The sequence below is a fragment of the Pseudonaja textilis genome, chromosome 2 (assembly GCF_049901715.1).
Source record: "Pseudonaja textilis isolate UNSWEBS1 chromosome 2, rPseTex1.2, whole genome shotgun sequence".
NCBI classification, from domain to species: domain Eukaryota; kingdom Metazoa; phylum Chordata; class Lepidosauria; order Squamata; family Elapidae; genus Pseudonaja; species Pseudonaja textilis.
The window spans coordinates 21,700,432-21,724,659 of NC_141991.1; the positions used below are offsets into that span (position 1 = coordinate 21,700,432).

Sequence of the window (24,228 nt, forward strand, 5' to 3'; positions counted from 1 at the left end):
TTTCCAGGAAGTTGCAAAAGGTGATCACATGAGCCTAAGACACTGCAACTGTCATAAGTATGAGTCAGTTGGCAAGTGTCCGCATTTTGATCACCTGACCATGGCGATACTCAATAATCATAAGTATGAAAAACAGTCATAAAGTCACTTTTTTCAGTGCTCTTGTAACTTCGAACAGTCATTAAATGAATGGTTGTAAGTCAAGGACTACCTACATACCCCTGGCTGTTAGGTGAAGCTAATGTGAATTTCTTCCTAATGTTTTCTTTGTTTCCTGAGCTTAAAACATGTTTCTTGTAACCATCTCTGCAAAGTTTCCCCAAGATCCTTTTTTGTGGCTCCCTATATTTCCAAGACAGCCTTCCCAAACCCAACGCCCTTGAGATATGTTGGGATTCCAACTCCCATCATTTGGGGTAATTGGAATTGGAATTCAATGCCCTCAGAAAACTCCTGGTTGAAGAAAACTGACCTGGGGGGGGGGTTGTTCTGTCAAGAGTTTGAAATTAACCAGGTTACCTCAGGAGTGTCAAAATTTGATTTCATTCAGGGCCGCATCAGATTTGTGTTTCATCTCAGGGGGACGCGGTGGGTGTGGCTGGGATGGGTGTGACCAGCTTGGCTTCACTCATGTCGGGGGCGCCTTTGTTGGCCTGAGTGCTCTGCCCGTTAAAACGGGCTCCCAAACTCCGTTTCTGGCTGCAACAGCACATGGCCCTCTCAACCTCTGTTTTTGCTGACAGAAGCAGGAGGCTGTCACAGTCAAAAACGGAGTTCGGGAGCCTGTTTTCACTGGCAGAGACACTGCGGGCTGGTCCTTTGCTGCTTCCAGGGCAGCCCTGGGGGCCAGATCTAAGCACCCACAGGCTGGATCTGGCCCCTGGGCCTTGAGTTTGACACTCCTGCCCTACACAATTGGTAGAATATTGGGAGCATCTCAGTCCCATCACAGGCAGCTGAAGGTGACACATTCGCTGAACTTTAGCCGTTTATTTTGGCTGTCTACTTGGAGGGTTGTCTATCGAACTGATCGTCTCTGGTCATCATCTCTTCTCAAATCCTGCAGAAGTATGATGATATATGTTGTGCCAAGGGAGGAAGAAAATTACAAGCTAAATTAAATGTATAATCACAGGGTTAGAAAGAAAGCAAAGCTGTTGGCAGATCTTTGGCGGGGAATAAATCATAGTGAATATTGAGAGGGCAGATTGTGTGTCTGAGAGGGAATAAATGGCTGAATGAATGAATAAATGAATGAGGATTATAGTGTTGCTTTGACTCAATATCAGAGCATATGCTTTGCATACAAGAGATCCCAAATTCAATGTTCCAAATGCATAATTACTGGAAATCCAGAAGAGCTGCTGTCAGTCAGTTTGGAATAGACAATATTTTGAGTCTTGAAAAATGGGGTGGATGTGCTCACAATGGCTGTCTAGAGTAGAGTAGAATAGAATAGAACAGAGTAGAATAGAATTAGAATAGAATAGAAAAAGAATAGAATAGAATAGAATAGAATAGAATAGAATAGAATAGGGAAAGAATAGAATAGAATAGAATAGAGAAAGAATAGAATAGAATTCTTTATTTGGCCAAGTTTGATTAGACACACAAGGAATTGGTCTCCAGCGTAGAAGTTCTCAGTGTCCATGCAAAGCATCAGAATACTAATCATCATCATCATCATCACAATAATACCAATAAGAGAGAGTAGTAAAAAAAAAAAGAATTCAAATAACAATACTACTGCCATGCTGCATGGGTAAATATACATGGACATTAGACAGCACTGCATATTCGCAAAAGCGTGTTGGCTGCCTATATAAGGTTCAATTCAGTTGGGCAAACATTCTCCTGGGTATCTCACAGTCCAAGGTGACTCTGAGCATTTCAAACTTACAGCCTCACCTGTAGTGCGCAAGACTCTCGAGCGATGCTTTGTGAAATATTTTATTGGATTCCCCCTGTTTTATTCATGGATTTTTGAAGGGGTCCAAGCATTACTGCCCATCTAACTGACCTTGACTTGTAGATTGTCACCACCCTATGGACATTTTAGCACCAAATTTAGTTTAATTTGGAAGTTTTACAGAAGCTCATTGCCACAGCTTTAAGTTACTATAAGCCAAATTCCGCTCCAAGGACTTTTCACCTTTACCCAGGCAACTAAGTCCGCAGTCAGCAATTTTCCTGTCTCTGCCCATCATTTTTCTTTTCATTAAAAATATATGTTCAGGAAGCAAGAAATAAAGAGCTGCACAATGGCAGGTGATTGCTAGCAAGAGAAGCAGAAAAATGGCCAGGCAGGTGCTTGACAAAGGCAATCACTTTTAGAAAATGAAGGTAATTCAAACGATCTGAATAGAGGAGTTAGCTGAAAATGCCTTCCTACAAATGGCAAAGCAACTAACAGTGCCATCATTATTATGATCAGAGGGCAATTACGGTGCCCCAGGGCAATGAATTTATATCTTAGACCCAGGGTCTTCAAACTTGGCAAGTTTAAGACTTGTGGACTTCAACTCCCGGATCCTGAGCTAACATGACTGGAGGACGAATTCTGGGAGTTGAAGTTCCACAAGTCTTAAAGCGGTCAGGTTTGAAGACCCCGTCCTAGACCTAGAGCCTCCGAGAGATGATTTTGGAATGAATCCCCTGAAGGTGGAAAGTTTGGAGAAATTTATGAGTGCATTGTTGGAATGCCAGTGGAGTGGTGCAGGTGGCCTAGAGGTGGAGCTCTCGCCTCCTAATCAGGAGGCTGTGAGTTCGATCCTAGGTAGAAGCAGATATTTCTCTCTCTGGGCACACTGAGAATATATCTGCTGAACAAAACTCCGCACTGGCAACAGGAAAGGCATCTGGCCATTAAAACACTCTGCCACCACCATTCAATTGCCCAGACTCCACCCCGCAAGGGATTATGGGGTCGTTAAATAAAGATGATGATGCCAGTGGAAATTGTATTCAGAATTAACATTTTTAAGCTTGACTGAATATGAGACTCCATTGACTCATCCATCTTACAGAACATACGTAGAATAACAGTATTGGAAGGGGATTTTGAGGTCATCTAGTCCAGCCTCCTGCTTGAGCAGGAGACTCTAGACTATATTATTTCAGCCAAATAGCTGTCCAGCCTCTTCTTGAAAGCCTCCAGTGATGGCGCACCCTCAACTTTTGAAGGCAAGACATTCCACTGGTTGATTATTGTCATCGTTACATAATTTGTCCTTAGTTCTAGATTGCTTCTCTCCTAGTTTCCATCCATTACTGCTTGCATTGCTTTGGAAAATAGTTTGCCCCCCCCCCGCCCCCCCCCAACTAATCTTTGTGACAACCCTTCAAATATCTCCTCAATTTTTTTTAAAAAATCAGTTCCTCAAAAACCTTGGAGTCAAATGATAGAGGTGGCAGCTCTAGGAGCAAGTTATTATTATTTTTATTTATTTACCAACAGCATTCATGTGAACAGATGTTACATGCAACGAGGGTGAGCTTTGTCTCATAAGGATGCAATTATTCTCACATCTTGCTTATTCTCTTCGAATCCTTGGCATCCTCTACACGTCAACTGTCCTTCTTCTGAATGGATCAGCGCTGCCTCCAGATTGGATTTTGGGGGAATGAGGAAAAGGGCATTCCAGTCAGTGAGCCTTGCCATCCCATTCCCATCTCCAGGTTCTCACTTGCCTGCTCGATTTTTCAGTAAGAAAAGAACCAATGGCAATTGCGTGGGACTAAGGAGATTAGCTTGGCTCCAGGAGGGGAAAGAGGGAATATGGAGGCAGGAATTGACAATCTTCTCAGATAGACCAGACAGGAAAACGATTGGGCTAGCTAATTCTACTCTACTTTAAGCCTACCTTAACAGAACAAGTAGAAACTTCTCGCCACCCTCTTTTACAGCCTGAGAAACTAGGTGGTGTCTCTGTTTGAGCTTCTTTTCCCATCTTTTATGCAGCTCCAGACTATGCCCCCTCTTATCTGACCGTTCCCTAGGCAGCATCTCTTCACCCAATCTCTCAAGGTCTTGCTCATAAACTTTTATAGGAACTCCCACGAATGCAGAATATCAATTCTGCACCTGCTTTACAGCAGGTAGCAAATATCTTGCAACAGTTCAGTAGCTTCCTCTTGTAAAAGCCGCTGCTGTTTAAGATGTTGCAGGTGGCAGCTGGGCACATTTTGGAGATCAAACACAAAGGCTGTATGACTCTGAAAAAGTGTATCTGCAGCATTTCCTGGGAAGAACAGTTGAGATGGAACTCAAATTGGACAAAGATCACCAGGGTCATGGAAAGCGAAATGTCAGGATTCCGGGGATTGCCCTAATTAAATCATGAGCCTCAAGCCAAGCTTCAAAAGAATCCAGAAGATTTATTAGGAGCAACATGTCCGGCATGTTGCAACTGTACAACTCTGGCATGCATAATTTACAGTCAACTGTGACCCTCTTTCCCCCCTCCCCCCGGAGTGTATCATAAATCAGATTCTCCAATAAAACACATTCGCAGGCTGGGTGTCATCAATCACATTCTCCAATTAAGGATTTTCACGGGCAGAAGGTCCAGTAGCTTAGTTACAATCTTTGTAAAATACGTGTGGAATGTACTTCTGGTTTTAAACTGCCGCCCCGCACCTTCAGATTTCCTCCCCTCCCTTATTTATGGCAACTCTAAAACAGGCATAGGAGTGCTTTACGAGTTGACACTAAAGTTATAACATAGATTCCAAATCAGGGCCATGTGAAAGGGCACAGAAGAGTCCTTTATGATCACGGTGCAGCTTTTCCCCACAAAGAGCCTTTCAGATGTGTGAGGCTACAAAGACCAAGGTGCTTACCATCTCCTCTGAAGGATGCCCAGCTGAAGGAGGCGGTTCTAGGGTGGAGGATCTAACTCTAATGTTGAAGTCTTCCCTTCTTTCCAAAAGCTGTTCTTTCAGGTTTGTTGGTAGCCACCTTAACCAAAAAAAATAAAAATAAATTGAAACATGCTCCATGCATGGAGGAAAGTTGCTGTCATCAGGGTGAAAACCCCCATTTAAATGAAGGGCTAGTTCAAATGTGAGCACCATCGTTGGATTACACACGCCTTTAGCCTCTTCTCTTTCCCTTACACTGAGGATCCTGAGTCTCTGCTGCATTGCTTTGACTCCTGATTTACTCTGGGACAGGAAAATGTGGCGAAGTCCTGGATCTCTTCCATATTATATGCTCTTAAAACATAGACCATAGGATACCAAAGTTGGAAGAGACCTTGGAAGCCTTCTAATCCAACCCCCTACTCAAGCAGGAGATCCTATATCATTTAGTTCAAATGACTGTCCAATCTCTTCTTTAAAAACCTCCAGTGGTGGAGCACCTACAACTTCTAGAGGCAAGTTGTTCCACTGATTAATTGTCCTCACTGTCAGGAAATCCCTGCTCAGTTCCAGGTTCGATCTCTCTTTCATGATCTTCCGCCCATTCCTTCTTGACCTGCCCTCAGTGCTCTAAGAGCAGGGGTCTCCAACCTTGGGCCACTTTAAGACTTGGGGACTTCGACGCCCAAAATTCCTCAGCCAGCAAAGCTCTAGAGAAGTTGTTCTCCTCTTCTCTGTGACAGATCCTCAAAGACTAGAAGACTGAGGTTGTATCACCCCTAGTCCTTCTCTTCATTAGACTACACATACCTATCGATAGTTCCTGCTATCTGACCAAATCATCTGCCTTTAGGGATGTTTTCTTACCCCCAAGTGAAGAGAATGACCTAGGCTCACCCACACAAGTTGCTATTGGCCACATTTTGGGCTTCTTCCAATCGCCCATTGGGGTCCAGAGAGGTCTGTTAACTTAATGGCAGGGCATTGTGGAAGGTCCTGAGGAGCACAGCAAAGATGGAGGCTTGGTTTCCCCCACTTCCCAGACTATAATATAGTCAAATCTGTCCGAAACAAGTTTACTGCTACACCCAGAGAGATATGCCAGAACCAGCTTCTTGGATGAGAAGCAAAAGTACTACCACTACTACTACTTCTTCCTCCTCCTCTTCTTCCTCTTCCTCCTCCTCCTCTTCTTCCTCTTCCCCTTCCCCTTCTTCTCCTTCTCCTTCTTCTTCCCAGTTGCCTTTTGAAAAAGCATGATGACTGAGAACTTCCACAGACATTTTGCCAAGAATAGTACATTTGCTGTCTCCCATCTTATCACCAAATCTCCCAGCCTTTTCACATTTTACAAAAGGGCTCAATTGTGCTGTAAAACTCCCCGAGGCAAGAAAATGTCTGCAAGAAACAGCTTCACTCATTTTTTTTGAAATTCACATATGGTTAATGTCCCTTGTAAAGGGTCTTTTTGCTGTGTTTTCATCCATATTTTAATTTTCAGTTATTGGATCGCATTTGGTTTTTTTGTGTTGTAATGGTGTAGGGCAGGGGTGTCAAACTCATGTTGTCGTTGTTACATGACCTACCGATAGGGGCGGGATTCAAATTTTTTAACAACCGGTTCTGTGGGCGTGGCTTAGGTGGTGGGCGTGGCTTGGTGGTCATGGGACTGGCTGGGCATGCCAACTCAATATCATTCACATCGTGGCACGTATCACCTCGCCTGGCCTCTCATGACTGTGGGGATGCTGCAACAGTCGTAAGTGTGAAAAACGGTCATAAGTTGCTTTTTTCAGTGCCATTGTAACTTTGAATGGTCACTCCACACAAGCAAAGTACCAGCAAAGGAGGGGAAAAATACTCCAGAGACATTCCTGAGACAGGAAGTCTAGTCCTGCCAAGAATGTAATAAGGGTTAATGGAGAGGCAGTTCCTGTAAGCAACACCAGAATGTTTCCTTCCTGCCTTCCTTACAGAATTAGGCCAGTAATTTCTTCTAACAGCTGGTTCTCCGAACTGCTTAGAATGTTAACAACCGGTTCTAGCGAATAGGTGCGAAATGGTAGAATCCCACCCCTGCCTATCGAAACTTCCCCCCTCTTCGCTAAACCAGGGGTGGGCGTGGCCAGCACATGATGCACCCGGCCCTCGGGCCTTGAGTTTGACACCACACACACACACACACACACCCTGATATAGGAAGTTTTATATTAAGGGTAGCTTTATACTCCTTACCTGGAAATCATGGGGCTTATTCAGAGTTCTGCATATTAGAGAAGGATTTAAAGAGTTACAAGCAAGTGAAACACAGTGTTAAGGGTTTTTTTCTTGTCTTTTTTTGCATACTGGCAACTGGTGCCATGAAAGCTTGAGAATATCTTTGTCAATGAAACTTTTAGTTGTTCTTTGACCAATATATGGGATCTTTGGTGCTCTCTGAGCTTGTTGGTTTTCTTGCAGATGTTTCATTACCAAACCAGGTAACATTATCCATACTGCAAGGAGTGGAGTTTGTTCTTGTTTTTATCTACTAGTGACTTGCTCCATTAGTGTTGGTGAGGGTGTTTGTTGATTACGGTGTTGTTCAAGGAACCACCAAGAACACTCCTACCAACACTGACAGGGAAAATCACTATAATATAAAAAGAGCAAACCCCTCTCCCTTCTAGCACTGATGATGTTACCTAGTTTGGTAATGAAAGGTCTGGGTGTAAAACCACCAAGCTTTGAGAGCCCCAAGGACCCCAACAGTTCAACCCTGAACTCCAAATATTGCCTTTATTGGGACCTGGTATTTATAGAGCATGTGTGTGTGTGTGTGTGTGTGTGTGTGTGTGTGTGTGTGTGTGTAATACCCAGGGATGCTGATTAAAGCTATCAGCGTAGTTGTCGTTCTGCTGGACTCTATGACAGACCATTTTTAAAAGGTGAATTTAGGTCAGGGAAGTTTAATGCATTTGCTCTCTGTTAGAATCCTGAATAGTAATGCCCGAGGAGGGAGAATCTGAGATAACATAAATGAGTTGTGAAATGAAATGATGCCAGGATTTTTTTATTTTTTATTTTTTCAGAAAAAGCAAAACTATCGCTTTAGGGGAAATAGGTCTGAGAAATCCCTTTCAAGTAGAAACGTTATTTTTCCAAGAATAATTGGTTTGATCTGCTGAAATACTGAGTCAAGTTACAAATTTCTTGACACGCCTAAGAAAGCATTGGATGAAATATTCGGTTTTGCTTTAATATGAATCACAATTGATGTACAAATCCAGGCTACGTTTAGTATCTTTTAGATCAGGGAGGCACATTGCTGGATTGTATCTAGACACGTTCCTAATAAAACATCTTGGCAGACAACCGTGGAATAGAGTTGGAAATGAATATGTCATGGCTTGAAATGTGTGTTCTGCTAAAGCAAGCCCAAGTTTAAATCAGGATCGAGCTGGAAGGGCCTTTAGAGGTCTTCTAGTCCAGCCTCCTGATCAAGCACGAGATCCTATACCGTTTCAGACAAGTGGCTATCCAGTCTCTTCTTTAAAAATTCCAGTAATGAAGCACCCACAACTTTTGGAGGCAAGCTATTCCACTGGTTAACTTAAGAAACTTCTCTTTTCTTTAAGAAACCCCTGTGATGAAGAGGCAAGTTACTATGGACAATTGATTAACAATCCTTGCATTGGTTAATAATCAATGGGATTGCACTTATTATAAAATAATAGAAGAGTAGAAGAGGTACCCATTAAGTTTGCTTTCTTTTGCCACAGCTGTTCTATTTCTGTTATTACTATTATTCGTTCAAGACTATTCCTTCAACCAGCATAACAGGATCTGTCCAATAAGAGTAATTTGGGGAAAACTTTTGGTCGTCCCCCACTACCAAGAGATTATAGAATTAAGGCTAGAGGATGCCTCTCCATTATGGCCCCTTGTTATAAAATACTTTTTTCACCCAGAAATCAGATTTGTTCCAACCTTCTTGGTCTTTCAGAAGCAAGATAAACCCGAGCTTTTCCAGTAATTCTTTTAAATTTTTAAGATAACACTATAGAACTGTTTATGTGCTCTCATTTTAAGATAATTTTAAACATCTGTTAGATGGTTATAACCAATTCTATAATTATGGGATAATTATTTCTATTCCACTATATCTATTGCTCTTTATTATGGATGTTTCCCCTTGTAAACAGCCAAGAGTCATAAGATTGTGGTAGTGGATATATCTCATAAGTAAAATAAATCTCACAAGTGCTAGCCAATCAGTACCATGTACCTAGGGAACATTTAACACTGCTTATTACTGAATTAAATCATTGGTTTTTGGCTCGATGTTATCTAGGCTGACTGGCAGCAGCTCATTTGCTTTTAAAAATAGGTTTCTCCAGCCTTAGAAATATTTCAGTCTGGTATCTTTTCATGTTGTTTACTACTAAATAGCACTCTTTTCCCGTCTATATGATGCAAACTTACAGAGATCTTGACTCAGAGTGGAAAACATTATGTGTGAACTTAATTAATGTTAAACGCTGGAGAGAAACAGCACATGTTTTGACTATTACAAAAGAAAAAAGAAATAACAGACTGGGTGGTGTTTTACAGCAAGAATCACAGAAAACTGAGAGGAAAAAAAAATTACACTTTTCTTCCTCCTTTTTCCACTCCAAATTCCCTTCTCCAAAATGGCACTTTTAATAGAACTAGCAGGCTGCATCAGCGAAGGCGGGGTATTGAGGCACCCAAAAGTGCATATTGTGAGTGTGATGTGAAAGGAATGGGTTTATTTGCATGTGTAAAATTAAAAACGTGTAGCAACAGGGACCACATCAAGCAAGGCTTGAAACATATACAACTTCCACTGAATGTTCTCCTTGTTTTTACAGTGGTGATTGTTTACATCCAGGAAACTGCAGACAAAGAATGGCGAGAGGTGAGCTGTTGCATTCCCCACACCCATCTGACATGGTTGCATGTGTTTTATCCAGCTGTTGTTGACCAAACCTTTCTGGCATATCATATTGATAAGACTCCTGAGTTCTGATTGGGTGGATCTTTGCCAGGACCTCTCTACCCAGGACCTTTCTATGGTCTACTAATCTTCCTTCCAGCCCACCTAGCTATTCTAGCCCATCGCCCGCCATATTTAGGAGGTTCTGAGGTTAAAACCTGGAGATCCGGTTTCATTGTTTAAAAAAAGAAACAAAAAACCACGAAGTCAGTGTCAGAACATTTTTCCATCCTATCAGTCCCTGCAATCTAAATGAGCAAGTCAAGAACAAAATATCTGGTATCTACTGACAAAGCTGGGTGGGAAAATATATAACTTATAAACACAACAGCCGAAAGCAGTTTGACAGAACTGCTGATTTTAAATTGCCTGCTGAACTGGGAGATGAGACCAACGTGTGCCTTCTTCGCCATCGAGCAGATAATTCTTTTTTTACAGCTTTGCCTAGCAGATGATTTCCTTGGCTCCTAGCGGATAAATACTGTTCCCGGGACAAGAGCAGCTATCACTTCTGCAAATCATAGCCTTGCTCCCTGTGGGCCACGTGGCCACAGTCTCATCAAAAGCCTTATCATCCCTGTCTGTGTTATACAGAGCCTTCCAGGACATATGTCCTCTTCCTCTCTCTCTTTCTCTTCTCTGGTGATTAATGTTTTGGGGGCTTAATCCTTGGATTAGGAGGATGGGGAAGGAAACCGGTCAACCCTTCATGCAACCAGAAATGAGAAAAGGCCCCTTGTGTGAGAAAAAGGAAGCCAACTGAATCCTATTTGAGCACAGGAGATGGGATAGGATGCTCCACTGCAACTGAAGAGGATGGGCAAGTTGAAGGCCAACATCTAGCCGTCCCTCTCCATTTCCCAGCCTCTTCTGACTATGGCGGCCGATTGTCTTAACTGTGGGGTTTACCTAGCCTGCAATTGGGGGGGAGGGGTATGGATAAAGAGCTGTTTCCTTATTAACCACCTGCCTTTGCCTTTCTGCTCCCCAGTTTGGCCGCACAGAGGTGATCGATAACACACTGAACCCCGATTTTGTTCGCAAGTTTGTACTTGACTATTATTTTGAGGAAAAGCAGAACCTGCGTTTTGATGTGTGAGTTGCTTCTACTCCATCCTCCCATCCTCCCCACCTCCTTGTTTTCTTTTTTTATTTATTTTTTCTTGGATTGTCTCCTGCACAGATTACTAGACCTTGTTGCTCCTATCTCTGGCAGCAGCTAAATTTTGGGAAGCACCAAAAAGGCCAAAGGATAATGCTTTTTTTTTTTTCTTATATTTTTCCAGTTACAATGTGGATTCCAAGACGTGCAACCTGCCCAAGAGTGTAAGTATAATGATCGCTTGTCCTACACTTCAAACTGGACGTTCATGGGGGAATTTCCTGTACTGTACATCTATGTGGGTTTTTTTTTTCCAGTTGGGATCTATGTTAACTAATTAGTGGAAATTAGGGAAGAAAGTCAACAGTAGTTGTAGGAAGGAAGAAAAGAATGGTGTTGTCTTTTTAAAACATATTCATTAAACAGGCAACTGGTATGTGATTACAAATCTATCACACACACACATGCAAACACATCTTCTAACTCACCAACTGGTAGGCACGAGCAAAGAGTTCCAGACATGAAAGCTACAAGTTAGCTACTTTATTGCACTCCACCTATAGTACAAGAATCTCCCTCAGACTGCTTGCTTTCCCTTGAGAAGAAACAGATACATTCTATGTAACTTAAGGGTGCTCGGCCCTAAGTCTCTTGAGACTACACAAAGACTCAAGGTTAGCTCCCTGTTTGACCTCTTTGTCTAAGATGGCTGTTTCCCAACACCAAGAAGGTTCAGTCATTTTGATGTCAAATTTCAACCATGTACATTCTGATCGGCCTTTTTTAAAAAGAGTTGGGTGTGGTTTTAAGGATAAACATGCAGTTCTTCATCCCTGGGATTAAACATGGAGCAGTTCTTCATCCACATCCCTTCTAAATGAAATATTTCTAATATGAACTATAAATGAAAAACTGTGCCATCAGTTTTTGGCCATGCCCCTTCTGCCACTTCTCCAGAAGATTCAGAACCTGCAGTGACAAAGGACAAAGAAATACAAAGAATACATGGAGAAGAATCAGACCAGTGGTTGTAGTAGTGAAATTAATTTTTGAATTTATATTTTTAATCTCACAACTGGGCAAGCATAGAGAACCTTAACCCCAGGCTTGGGAGTTGCGAATTAAAAGGACAGGATTTCACATAGTACATTTCAGCTTCTCTTTCTAAACTCCATCCTTTTCCAGTTACTTCTTATGGCTGTCTCCACTGACGGTTTCTTCTTTTTTTCATGACCCTCAAATCTTGCACTATTCTCTTTTTTTTCTGAGAAAATTCGTATCCTTAGTATCAAGCTACAGCTTCACTGTGAATGAATGAATGAATGAATTCCAAGCTATAACTTACCTAAAGTGAATGGAATGAATGAATGAATCTCACATTTTCCTCCTCTTGACCTCCTGCCTCTCCCTCCCCTCTGTTGTTTCCCTTTAGACCTAAGCCCATGGGGAAGGCCCCTCTTCCTTTGTGCATCGTCACATATCTAGATAAATAATGAACACCATTGATGGATCTTTGCTCTGCTGTAGGACAGTATACTGACCTGTTAAACCAGAGGAGAGCTTTCTCAGCTGAGGTGGGATGAGAAGCCACTAACTCCACTGTCCTTTTTTTTACATGCTGCTTTATCCAACCCGACCTATAGAAGGTAAGTTGTGTCTAGCCCTCTAGGGATCAAGTGGCGCTCACTGGTTGGACGAGACCCAACTGTAGAGCAAAGGGGAGAAGATTAAACCATTCTAAGGGGGTGTGGGGTCTGTTCAAAGGTTAGATTTTCACAGCCCATTTAGCCAGGTCAAATCCTGGTAGATGCATGATAGGCTTGGTCCACATGGAACTGGGGTTCGGATTTTTCTTGCGACTTAATGTGCTGCACCAACCCAGAATATGGCAGGCTTGCATATGTAGTCTGAATTCGGACAAATAGTACATGACAGAGGTCGTCAATCAGTGGGTTGCGGCCGTGGCCCACTGGTGGGCCATGAGAAAATTTTGGTGGGCCGCAGAGCACCCCCCAAAAACAATTAATCCAGGCTGTGCGGAAACACAAGGCTGTGCCACCCACATGGCCTGCGGGAACCCTCCCCACCCACTCACTCCTTATCCGGCAAACTTGCCTGCTAAATTGCTATTTTTCCTTTTTCCAACCATCATCTGTTCTGCTGTGCTGGGAGATTTAGATTATCTAGGAAGCAAGAAATGGTTGCCTTTCTTGCTTTCTAGCTAGTCTTTAGATCTTCAGCTCCACTTTTAAGCACAGCCAAACCTCCCTTAGGACTGAAGGTTCTATTATTCAGTGCAGACTCATGGTAAGCAAATTTGAGAGACTGAGCTAGCCGATTGCAGATAGATAGATCACGGAATGATTCTGTGAGCAACTGAATCTGCCTGCTTTGCCTGATTTGGGGTAAAAGTTGCTTTTTTTAAAATAAAAAATTCAATATTTACATACATGGAGTGCTGTGAGTTAATTTTGTGAGTTTGCTTGCAAGCAAATTTTATGTGACAGACTGAGCTAGCCAATGCCAGATAGGTAGATTTCTGAATGAATCTGTGATTCTGTGAGCAACTCAATATGCCTGCCTGCTTTGCCTGATTTTGGGTAAAAGTTGCTCTTTTTTTATAAAAAATTCAATATTTATATAAATATTTATAATGTTTACATAGAAGCCATGCCCAGCCAGTCACATGACCATCAAGCCACACCCACAAATTAGGCCATGCCCACAGAACCAGTTAGTGATCCCTGGGATCTAAAATTATGAGTTTTGTGGTCCTTGAGGTCCAAAAGGTTGGCAACCTCTGGTACATGAAGCCATTCCAAGCAAGCCCCCGTTGAAATGGAAAGAGGCAGAGTATCACTTTTGATTTGGCTTCCTAAATATTGGATGACCTCCTCCCTGCTATCTTGGAGGTCTGCTCAGTTTGGGCAGGTAACGCCACGTCTTCAGCCGATGCTGTCTCTGCTCATCCTGAAGCTTTTGGAGAACCTAAGCCCCATCCAGGACAATCATATTGCAGTCAATGCAGCACGCCGGAGATATCACCATCCCCAGCTGAACAGTGGATGACCAAATCTTTGACTTGGTGGAAAGCTACCCTTTCCTTTCCTTTCCTTTCCTTTCCTTTCCTTTCCTTTCCTTTCCTTTCCTTTCCTTTCCTTTCCTTTCCTTTCTTTCCTTTCCTTTCCTTTCCTTTCCTTTCCTTTCCTTTCCTTTCCTTTCCCTCCCCAACCTTTCTCTCTCCCCCATCCCCTCTCTCCCTCCTCTCCTTCTTCCCCCTCCTCTTTCCCTTCCCCTCCCCTCTCTCCTCCTTTCCCTCCTTTTCTGCTTCCCTCTCCTCTTCCCCTCCCCCTCTCCCCTCCTCTCCTGCTCCCCCCTCCCCTTTCCCCTCCCCTCCTCTCCTTTCTCTCCTCTCTCCTTCCCTCCCATTCCCCTCTCCTCTCCTTTCCCCCTGCTAATTCATGCCTCAGGATTCACGTCTCCTTCTTGGTCTCATCCACAGGACTTCTTAGGCCAGGCCTTTGTAGCCTTGGGGGAGATCATCGGTTCCCAAAGAGGTCGCCTGGAACGGAACCTGACGTAAGTCATGGGAAGGGGGTATCTTGCAAGTTTTTTGGGGGGAAACCTGGATGATGGTGATCTGGAGGCATTTCTGTTCCAATACTGTGTGAATGCATTACGGCCAGGAAGTTAAAATTAAAATTATAAGTTTGGGAAGAAGAGCTTCGGAGGACAAAAATCATAAGGCCATTGACCCGCTGTCTCACAAATTATCACCAACCTAATATTTGGCCTTGTGATTTGTTCTGGCGCTCTGCTATCAATAGACACTTAGCCATAAATAACGTCTACATACTGTTGAAAAGAGATAGCCAATAAGCCAAAAAGGCAGCAAAAAGATCAAACATCTCTCCATCAGCAGTCAAACACCCAGATGAGCATAGATTAACGCCAAGATTAACATCAGAGTAATAATCGAGAAGTAAACAATACCCCAATCAAAGTACTGCCAAACAAGCCAACAGTAAAGAGATCATCCAAAAAATCACCAAGACCAGTCCCACTAACACTGATAGAGTATGCCTCTAGGTCTAGAATATCAATTGAGTGATATTCAGTGATACCCACTCCCTACTAGCACTGATGATGTTACCTAGTTTGGGAAATGAAACGTCGTCAAGAAAACAACCAATCTCAGAGAACACGAAGGATCACTTGGGAAACCAGAGCAACAACTGGTGATATTGTCACCATAACAGCTTTCAGTGACACAGTGTCCACTGAGCAAGGGGTTGTGCTGGATGCCTGCTGTCCTTCCCAATTGTGATTCTGTAAGTCATAAGTCACTACAAGTAATCCTCGATGTGGAACCAGTTGAAGTTATGATGGACTTCAAAAATGATACCTAGGAGCCAGATTCAGATTCAAAGTTCTGATGGCTGGGCTTTGTCTCAATAAATGGCCCACTTTATGGCCATTTGAAGTGGCCCATGGTCACATGACTCTGATTTACAATGTGTTTGTTTTTCTTGCCGGAAACTGGCGTTTATTTCCAGTTTCCAGCAAAAAAAAAAAAAAAAGTCCACTGTGGACAATAGGTTCACTTAATGGCCACCATAAAAAAGTCGTAAAATCAAGTCAGTCATCTGATGACCTGCTTAACAAACTGCATGACTTACAACAATAATCCCAGTTTCATTTATGGTCATAAATTGAGGAAGACCTGAATTAGGATTTAAACAGTTTGTATGTCCTTTTGTCTCTGATGATTTAATACAGTTAAACAGCCTTTTTCTCCAAAGGAAGAGAGAGAGAGAGAGAAGGAAGGAAGGAAGGAAAGAAAGAAGGAAGGAAGGAAGGAAGGAAGGAAGGAAAGAAAGAAAGAAAGAAAGAAAGAAAGAAAGAAAGAAAGAAAGAAAGAAAGAAAGAAAGAAAGAAAGAAAGAAAGAAAGAAAGAAAGAAAGAAAGATGAAGCAGTGTCTTCATCTTTCCAGGATGTTGGAACTTCGCCTCAAAATTCTGGGATTTGGCTAAGATTTCTCAGAACCCCAACAGATTTGGAAATCTGCAAGTTGTAGAGATCAGAAACAAGCAATTTCCAGTTCCCCGAAGGTCACTAGCTCCGCTCTTATTTGTTCCATCCAGGTTACAGCAAAGATCTGAGGATCTCAGGAAGAGAAACACTTTAAAAACAACAGCCATGTAATTGCTTAATCAGTTCAGCTCTTCTGATTAAAATATCTCATTAGTTGGCAGCCTGAATAAAAAGGAACTCAGCTCTCGGGTGTGGGAGGGCAGCCAAGTGTGCGGGGTGCGGGGAGGTGGGGGAAAGACTTTGCAGGAATAGTCCAGCTTTGATACAGATGCATTAGCAAAACTGAAGGAGCAGGGTGGTCTGGCCATTCTGAGCCCTGCGTGCGAAGGATTGTGTTTGGAGCTGTTTCAGAACAGATGTTATTGGTTGAAGGCCCTCAGTCCTTCAGCTTTGGTGGTGGGGAACTTGTAGGAACTTCTGGGTTTTTTTCCAGCTGGCAGCAAGGACAAAACTGGAGGTCCTGGGGACCTGCTTCTCTGTCAGAGACTAGTTCCTTTTGACAGAGTCTGCTGCTGCCCCCTTAAAATGGTTGTGATGCACAGCAGCCGCCTTGTGTGGTGGAATGGAGTCTGGATTCCCAGGAGGGCAAAGAAGCAGCAAGCTTGGAAAGTTTGGCTGGCAGGAAGCGGGCTGAAAGTACCAGTTCCCATGTCAGGGTTCCAAGTAATACACCCATAGCAAACAGAACTCCGAGGCAAGCGGTTTTCTCAAAGAGCAAGTTTATTGGATATATCGTATTGGCACAAGCTGGCGAAAAATGACTCTAAAGGTTCCCGCAGTTTTCCCCTAATTAAAAGTAAACATTTCCCCCCAAAATTATCAGTCACATGGTCCAGTCAAGGTGCTGTCCGGTTGCTTGGAAACTTCACTCCTCCTCTTCTCAGCCACCTGCGGGAATGTCCTTGGTTTACACGAGAAACCATTTTGTTTTGGCTACAAAACCCCAGCTATCTCTATTCCCCTCTCCCTGCCCCTCAGCACCATTGTGGCAGCACTGAAGCCTCCAAGATGGCCTCTGTCAGGCTAGCTTCAGAGCTGACATCCCAGAGTGCATCTACAGCTCTTCAAATAGCTGCTTTAGTCTGGCAAGATTCTGTCTGTAGGGGAAGAACAATCAAAGCAACTGAGGTAATTCCACCTGCCATTCTTGGGACCTGACACCTTGCTATGGTGGGAATTAGGAAGCAGGCCCCCTGATTGCTCCTTCACTCTGATCTCCAGTACATCACTTCCAACTGAGGGGAATCTATTCCTATGCTGTTTAGTTGGCATTTATGTTTTCTAGCTGAAGGAAGCTATTCAGGGTAACCATCTGTGCCAGACAAATAAGAATCACATCGCTGTAATATAATGGGGGGAGGGGAGTGCAATTCCCTTCAATATTATTATCCCACCCAATGGCCTCTTGCAGTCTAGGTATTTAATTTTTGTTTATTGCTAGTCTTCTCCGCTCAGCTAACTTTGGATTCAGGGCCCAGTAATTTCTGATAGCCATACTATAAAGCAAGGGAGCTGCTATATGGCTGTTATCGTTATTAGCACATCATTCTAACAAGAAAATAGGGAATATAAAAGACGATGGTGACGTTGATGGATAACCACAGGCTTTTCTTCCTTTTCTTACGTTTTTACACAGAGAAGGAAGCCTGCTGGAGGCTTCACATAACTCTTTTGTTTTATTTTCCAATAGAAGGTGATAGGAAGTCTATTGTTTGCCACCTAATCTAAGCAGCAGAATTTTAGGGTCCTGTGGAGGCTGCAGAAAAGAGGCCACAGGTTACCCACCCACCCCTCTTATAAAGCAATGCCCGCAATACATTATTGGGTAGTTGAAGCCACAAATTGTTTTTTTTCCCCATCATTACTGTTAATCTTGCTTTTAATCATTCTCAAGCTTTGTTTATGTGGATTACGGTTAATCTATAATATCCTCTATCGTCTGTTTATCTATCTATCTATGTGCCTTTCTATATCTGGCTATTTAGCTATCATCTATCTATATATCTATCTGTCTATCATCTATCTATATCTGTATATCTTTCTATCTATAACTGTCTGTCTATCTATCTAGCTATTTCTATCTCTATCATCTGTCTATCTCAATATATATCTGTCTATTTATCATCTATCTATCTATCTATCTATCTATCTATCTATCTATCTATCTATCTATCTGGCTAGTTATCTATCCCTAGCTCTGGCTCTGGCTGTAGCTCTGTCTCTGTCTCTATCTCTGTCTCTATTTATCTTCTATCTATATCTATATCTGGCTGGCTATCTGCCTGCCTGCCTATCATCTATTTATCATCTATCTGTCACCTGTCTATCTCTCTATGTCTGTCTGTCTAGCTAGCTAGCTTAGTTATCTATCTCTATCTATCATCTGTTTGTCTATCTATCTATCTATCTATCTATCTATCTATCTATCTATCTATCTACGGTATCTAGCTAGCTAGCTATCTCTCTTGGGTGCCACCATAATCCTCATATGAAATTATTTGGAGCTAAAGCTCAACACATATGAGAGGATCAGGTTTGGGGACATAGTTTCACTATGAAACCTTAACTGGTACCTGCGCATGGCTGCTGACTTCCTCCCGAACATGTATTGCTGATAGCATTTCACCTTTCTCATTTGTGTCCCTGTCCCCACATCTATCCTACATTGCCATACTGCTTCCATTGCTGCCAGCGCGAGCAACTCCTTTGCAGCGGCAAGAAAGGACTGCTCCCACCCTAACCTCGAGTTTTGATCTCTCCATCACCTTTAGGGGAGTTCCAGGAAAGAAATGTGGTACCATAGTGCTGTCTGCCGAAGAGCTCAGCAATTGTCGGGTGAGTGGCTTGTTCTCTCTCTCTCTCATCTTGGGGGGACAAGTGGGAACCCCTTTCCTTCCTCCACTTCATGCATAGTGGGACATGAGTAAAATGAGTGGGGCAGCCTCTCTAAGACGAGCTACTAATAAAGGAGAATAGTTGTAGCTCAGGCTTGAACTGAGGAGTCCTTGGTGCTCTCTGAGCTTGGTTGCTTCCTTGCAGATGTTTCATTTCCCAGACGAGGTAACATTATAGAATAGAATAGAATAGAATAGAATAGAATAGAATAGAATAGAATAGAATAGAATAGAATAGAATAGAATAGAATTCTTTTATTGGCCAAGTGTGATTGGATACACAAGGAATTTGTCTTGGTGCAAATGCTCTCGGTGTAGATAAAAGAAAAGATACATTCGTCAAGAGTCAAGAATCATAAGGTACAACACTTAATAATAGTCTCATAGGGTACAATAAGCAATCAAATCATACAAGGAAACAGTCAATTTAAATCGTAAGGATACAAGCGACAAAGCTACAGTCATACAGTCCCAAGTGGGAGGGGATGGGTGATAAGGAGTGGTGAGAAGATTAACAGTAATAGTAGTGCAGACTTTGTAAATAGTTGAACAGGGCTGAGGGAATTATTTGTTTAGCAGAGTGATGGCTTTTGGGGAAAAAACCTGTCCTTGTGTCTAGTTGTTCTGGGGTGCGGTGCTCTATAGCATCGTTTTGAGGGAAGGAGTTGAAACAGTTTGTGTCCGGGATGGGAGGGGTCTGTAAACATTTTCACAGCCTTCTTTATCCCTGCTAGCACTGATGATGTTATCTAGTATTGAGTAATGAAATGTCTTTAATGTCTTCATGAAAATATCCAGGTTAGAGAGCAACCAAGGTGAACTTCTTTACACCAATATCCAATTAGAACAGATACAAACAACCTTTGCCGAATCTAGGGTCACACTTGACTTTTGAATGGCATGCTGTGAATTGCCAGAAAAGAGTGGAGGAAAGTATCCAACCATAACTCTCACTATTCATGTAACTCAGTCATCCGATAGTCTAGGTATCTAAAATAAAAGGGCCAATCTCAAATCTCATGACATTTCAACATTCTTAGCCAAAATCTTTCAGGATTTCATGTGAGAATGCTGCAATCTTAATAAGGCTTAGCAATTTTTAAAGCATTTAAATTAAAGTTGAACGAATTGTGCCATGTACTTGTACCATGATGCAGAATAACAGAATAATGGAAGGGATCAGTGAGGTCTTCTAGACCAACCCCCTCTGCTGAAGCAGGAGACTCTATACCAGGGGTCTTCAAACTTGACAGCTTTAAGACTTACAGACTTCAACTCCCAGAATTCCTCCTCCGGTCATGTTAGCTCAGGAATTCTGGGAGTTGAAGTCCACAAGTCTTAAAACTTGCCATGTTTGAAGACCCTTGCCCCATACCATTTCAGATAAATAGCTGTCCAGTCTCTTAAAAACTTCCAGTGTTGGACCATTTACAACTTCTGGAGGCAAATCCTTCCACTGATTAATTGTTCTCACTGTCAGGAAATATCTCCTTAGTTCTCTCTCCTTGATTAATTTCCATCCATTGCTTCTTGTCCCACCTTCGAAGTGTTTTGGAGAATAGGTTGACACCGCTCTTCTTTGTGGCAGCCCCAGAATAACAAAACCTTTGTTTAATATGTCCTGTATGCCTCAAATTAAATTGCTGCCTTTTGACAGCAAGCCCATCAGAGGCTATAGTATAGATTCAAGATAGAGATCAAATGTGGGGACAGTTAATTTTATGCTTTTGTGGTAAGGTATATATTTCCCTGCCTCCAGTTCTGCTATGCTTCCTGCTGCCTCAATATGGCTGTGTTTGAGGGAGCGGGGGGGGGGGAGAAAGAGAGAGAGAGAGAAGGAGGGAGGGAGGAAGGAAGAGAGAGAGAGAGAGAGATGGATGGATGGATGAGTGGAGTACACGCTCTTCAAGTACAGAAAAGTATGGAAGAGCTCATCTGTCGATGAGAATGTTTTCAATTCATCCATTCCTGACAAATGTCAGCACTGGAAATCAGCCACTTGAACTACTTATCTTAAAAGGGCCATTAAGAAATTTTGCCAGTAGCAGTTCTGAATGGAAGTTGATTCTCAGAGGTTTAATAGCCCCCCAAAAACCCTGGACTGACTCTAAAAACAGCCAAGGCCAGAGATCCTGGAAACCATCTGTAAGCTATTCATGCTCCTTGGAGAAGAACATGAACAAATCATACATGAGGACAGTTTTTTAGAAAATGGAATCAAATCAGAAATGGCTCTTTTGTGTTTATATTTTTGACTGTCCGTCGGTTAAAAAAAAAAAAAAGTTTGAAGCGGTGGGCTTATTATGTTTCTTATGAGTAGTTTTCCACTCCCCTAGTTGATTATTTCTGATGACCTCTTCCTTGCTCTGCTTCCCTTTCTGACGTAGCCTTTTCCTTCCAGGACATTATCACCATGCAATTGTGTGCCAACAAGCTGGACAAGAAGGATTTCTTTGGCAAATCAGATCCCTTCCTTGTTTTCTACCGCAGCAACGAAGACGGCACGTACGCAAGAGAACTCCCTTTCGAGGCAACCAACTTCCCAGGCCCAATTCTGGGCTGTTACTTTAATGGCATGTAGCTGCCTTGATAGTGTCATTAGGCCCTGAATTGTTCACACACACACACACACACACGCACACACACACCTGCTTCCAAGAGACACTAGGCTTGCATTTCTACTCCTCTTTTCTCCAGCCATTCTTTTTGCTAGTTAAAAAGAGATGAGAAGGATGAGTGGACGTTGATTCTCAGGTGTGATCCCAACCCACGTCAATGACCTCAATTTTTTTCCATACCAGTTTTCGCCGGGGGTGAAAATTGCCCGGCTCTATAAAACCGGTAGCTCTGAAGAACAGCAGACACCGAACCAGTTCTGTGTTTGCTCCTGTTTGGCCTACCGGCCCACCTGGCCTCTTACCTGAGCTTTATTTCCTGCTTTTTCAACCTCAGCTGCTTTGCGCAGCACAGCTGAGGTTGAAAAAGCAGGAAAGAAGAGGATTTTCAAACGCTGCGCACCTGCGTGCTGTGCTTTTCAGCTGACCAGGCAGCACAGCTTAAGGTTTTTTACATGCATGCGTGCACAAAACGTAGTCACCGAACCAGTAGTAACGCTAGCTGAATCCCACCCCTGGTTTTCACTCACCTTTTTTATTCTGAGATGGGAGAATTAAGATTTGAGAAAAGATACTATTTATTTTACATGCCCCTAGCATGAAGGAATATAATGACTATTCCCTGTTGTCATATGAGCAGAAAATAATGGCGTCTGTAGGGGGTAGCTTAAGCCGAGCTAATATGGCTCCCTTGATCAGCAGCTGAGGTATATTTTTTGCCCTTTACCCCCCTCCTTGATACTCTATAGGATGCCATCTCTATAGGATGCCAGTTTTCTTTCTTGTCCTTTCTAAACCTCAGCTTGTATATTCATGGTCCCCCAAAGAAGATTTCTTTATTTTATCCCCCAACCCATTTTAACCTTCCCCCCGCCACTGTATTTGGGATGGAGGAAGAGATGCTGAGGGAAGAAAGGGATTTGCCTTTCAGCGCATGTGTTCTGGGGCTGTGCAAGATGGTTACACAAGTGATTGCAGCTGGTGAGTTCTTTTCCTCAGAGTGGAAGAATCAGAGTTTTCCATATGTGGTGAAAATCAGCTACATTATGGCCTTGATTCTGTCCTTCAGTGGTAGAGCCAGAGAAGGCTATCCTGGTTGCTTAGCAACGGTAGCACTCAATGTCCATTTCTAGCTTGGCTCAGAAGTGGTTGGGGAGGACATTCCACATTTTGTTCTCCGTCACATCGAGCTGATCTCCATCCTTCCCCAACGAGTGGATGTTCCAATAAAGGATGTTGGGGAAGAAGGCCAACAGGCACGGTGTGCGGTGCCTGGGTTTGGGATGCACAGATGGAAGGGGGAAATTGAGATGCTGCGGCTCAAGAGCTTCTGCTGAAATTCCCTCTCCAATTTTTGTGGCTTCGGGAACCCAAAGGAGCCTGTGCCAGAGGGCTCTTCTTGCGGATGGACAGCACTCCTGGTTTCTGGATGGATCACCTTTCTTTAATCTGGCGGCCTGCGGATGTTCTAGGCCGGGGGCCTCCAACCTTGGCAACTTTAAGACTTGTGGACTTCAATTCCCAGAATTCCTCAGCCAGTGGTCTTATGGAATTCTGGGAATTGAAGTCCAGAAGTTTTAAAGTGGCCAAGTGTGGCGACTACAATTCAAGACTACAATTTTCATCCTCTTGAGCATGATGAACTGTGTGCTCAACTGCATTGCAATCCAACACCTCTGGAGGCTGTATTAGGTTACTCCACACCACCCCAAAGCCCGTTAGCCCTCCTTTCGTGTTTGCTCGTTCCCTCTTTTGCCATGACTCCTCTCTGGTTCCAGGTTCACCATCTGCCACAAGACAGAGGTGGTGAAGAACAATCTGAATCCTGTCTGGCAACCGTTTTCTATTCCTGTCCGGTCTTTGTGCAATGGAGACTATGACAGGTGAGGGTTTATATCTATACTTTGGGCCTAAAGGCTGGCAAAGGACAGAGCGCCCAAAATATTACAGGAGGATAAATTTAATTTCTATTTTTTATGCTGTTTCCAGGTCAAAAAGGTTCAAGGCTGTTAAAAACCATTGAAGTACAGGTAGTCCTCAATGAGCCCTAGATTTATGTTGTTAAGTGAGAAATTTGTTAAGTGAGTTTTGCCCCGTTTTGCGACTTTTTTTTGCCATGTTTGTTAAGTGAATCGCTGCAGTTGCTAAATTAGTCGCACGGTCATTAAATGAATCTGGCTTCCCCATTGACTTTGCTTGTCAGAAAGTCGCAAAAGGGGATCACGTGAGCCCCTGGGACACTGCAACCGTCATAAATATGAATCAGCTGCCAAGCATCTCAATTTTGATCAGGTGATCATGGGGATGCTACAAAAGTCGTAAGTGTGAAAAATGGTCGTATAAGTCAGTTTTTTCAGTGACGTTGCAACTTTGAACCATCACTAAATGAAGTGTCGAGGACTACCTGTACCTCAGCTGGGAAAAGAGTATCCAGGTTCCCATAGGTATCTATCAAAAGCAATTAGTATGAAGGACTCCATAGTTCAGGGGTGTCAAACTCAAGGCTTGCAGGCCGGATGTGGCCCACTATTAGTGGTGGGATTCAAAAAATTTTACTACCGGTTCTGCGGGCGTGGCTTAGTGGGCGTGGCAGGGGAAGGATACTGTAAAATCCCCATTCCCTCCCCACCCCACGAACCTGCTTTCCAGCTCCATTCTCC

General features: G+C 43.0%; 1 protein-coding gene across 4 annotated transcripts in view; it reads left to right on the forward strand.

The window, feature by feature from the left end:
• Positions 1-24,228, forward strand: part of CPNE9 (copine family member 9) — a 56,182-nt gene that overhangs the window by 7,196 nt on the left and 24,758 nt on the right. For 3 of the 4 annotated variants that reach the window (XM_087923465.1, XM_087923464.1, XM_087923467.1), the window contains 7 exons: positions 9,738-9,784; positions 10,854-10,957; positions 11,149-11,188; positions 14,467-14,543; positions 18,831-18,894; positions 21,355-21,458; positions 23,347-23,451. In XM_087923465.1, coding sequence (XP_087779591.1) covers positions 9,738-9,784; positions 10,854-10,957; positions 11,149-11,188; positions 14,467-14,543; positions 18,831-18,894; positions 21,355-21,458; positions 23,347-23,451 — 541 coding nt within the window. Of the gene's footprint in view, positions 1-9,737; positions 9,785-10,853; positions 10,958-11,148; positions 11,189-12,491; positions 12,611-14,466; positions 14,544-18,830; positions 18,895-21,354; positions 21,459-23,346; positions 23,452-24,228 lie in introns of those variants that run through there. The other variant, XM_087923466.1, reaches the window with a different exon arrangement.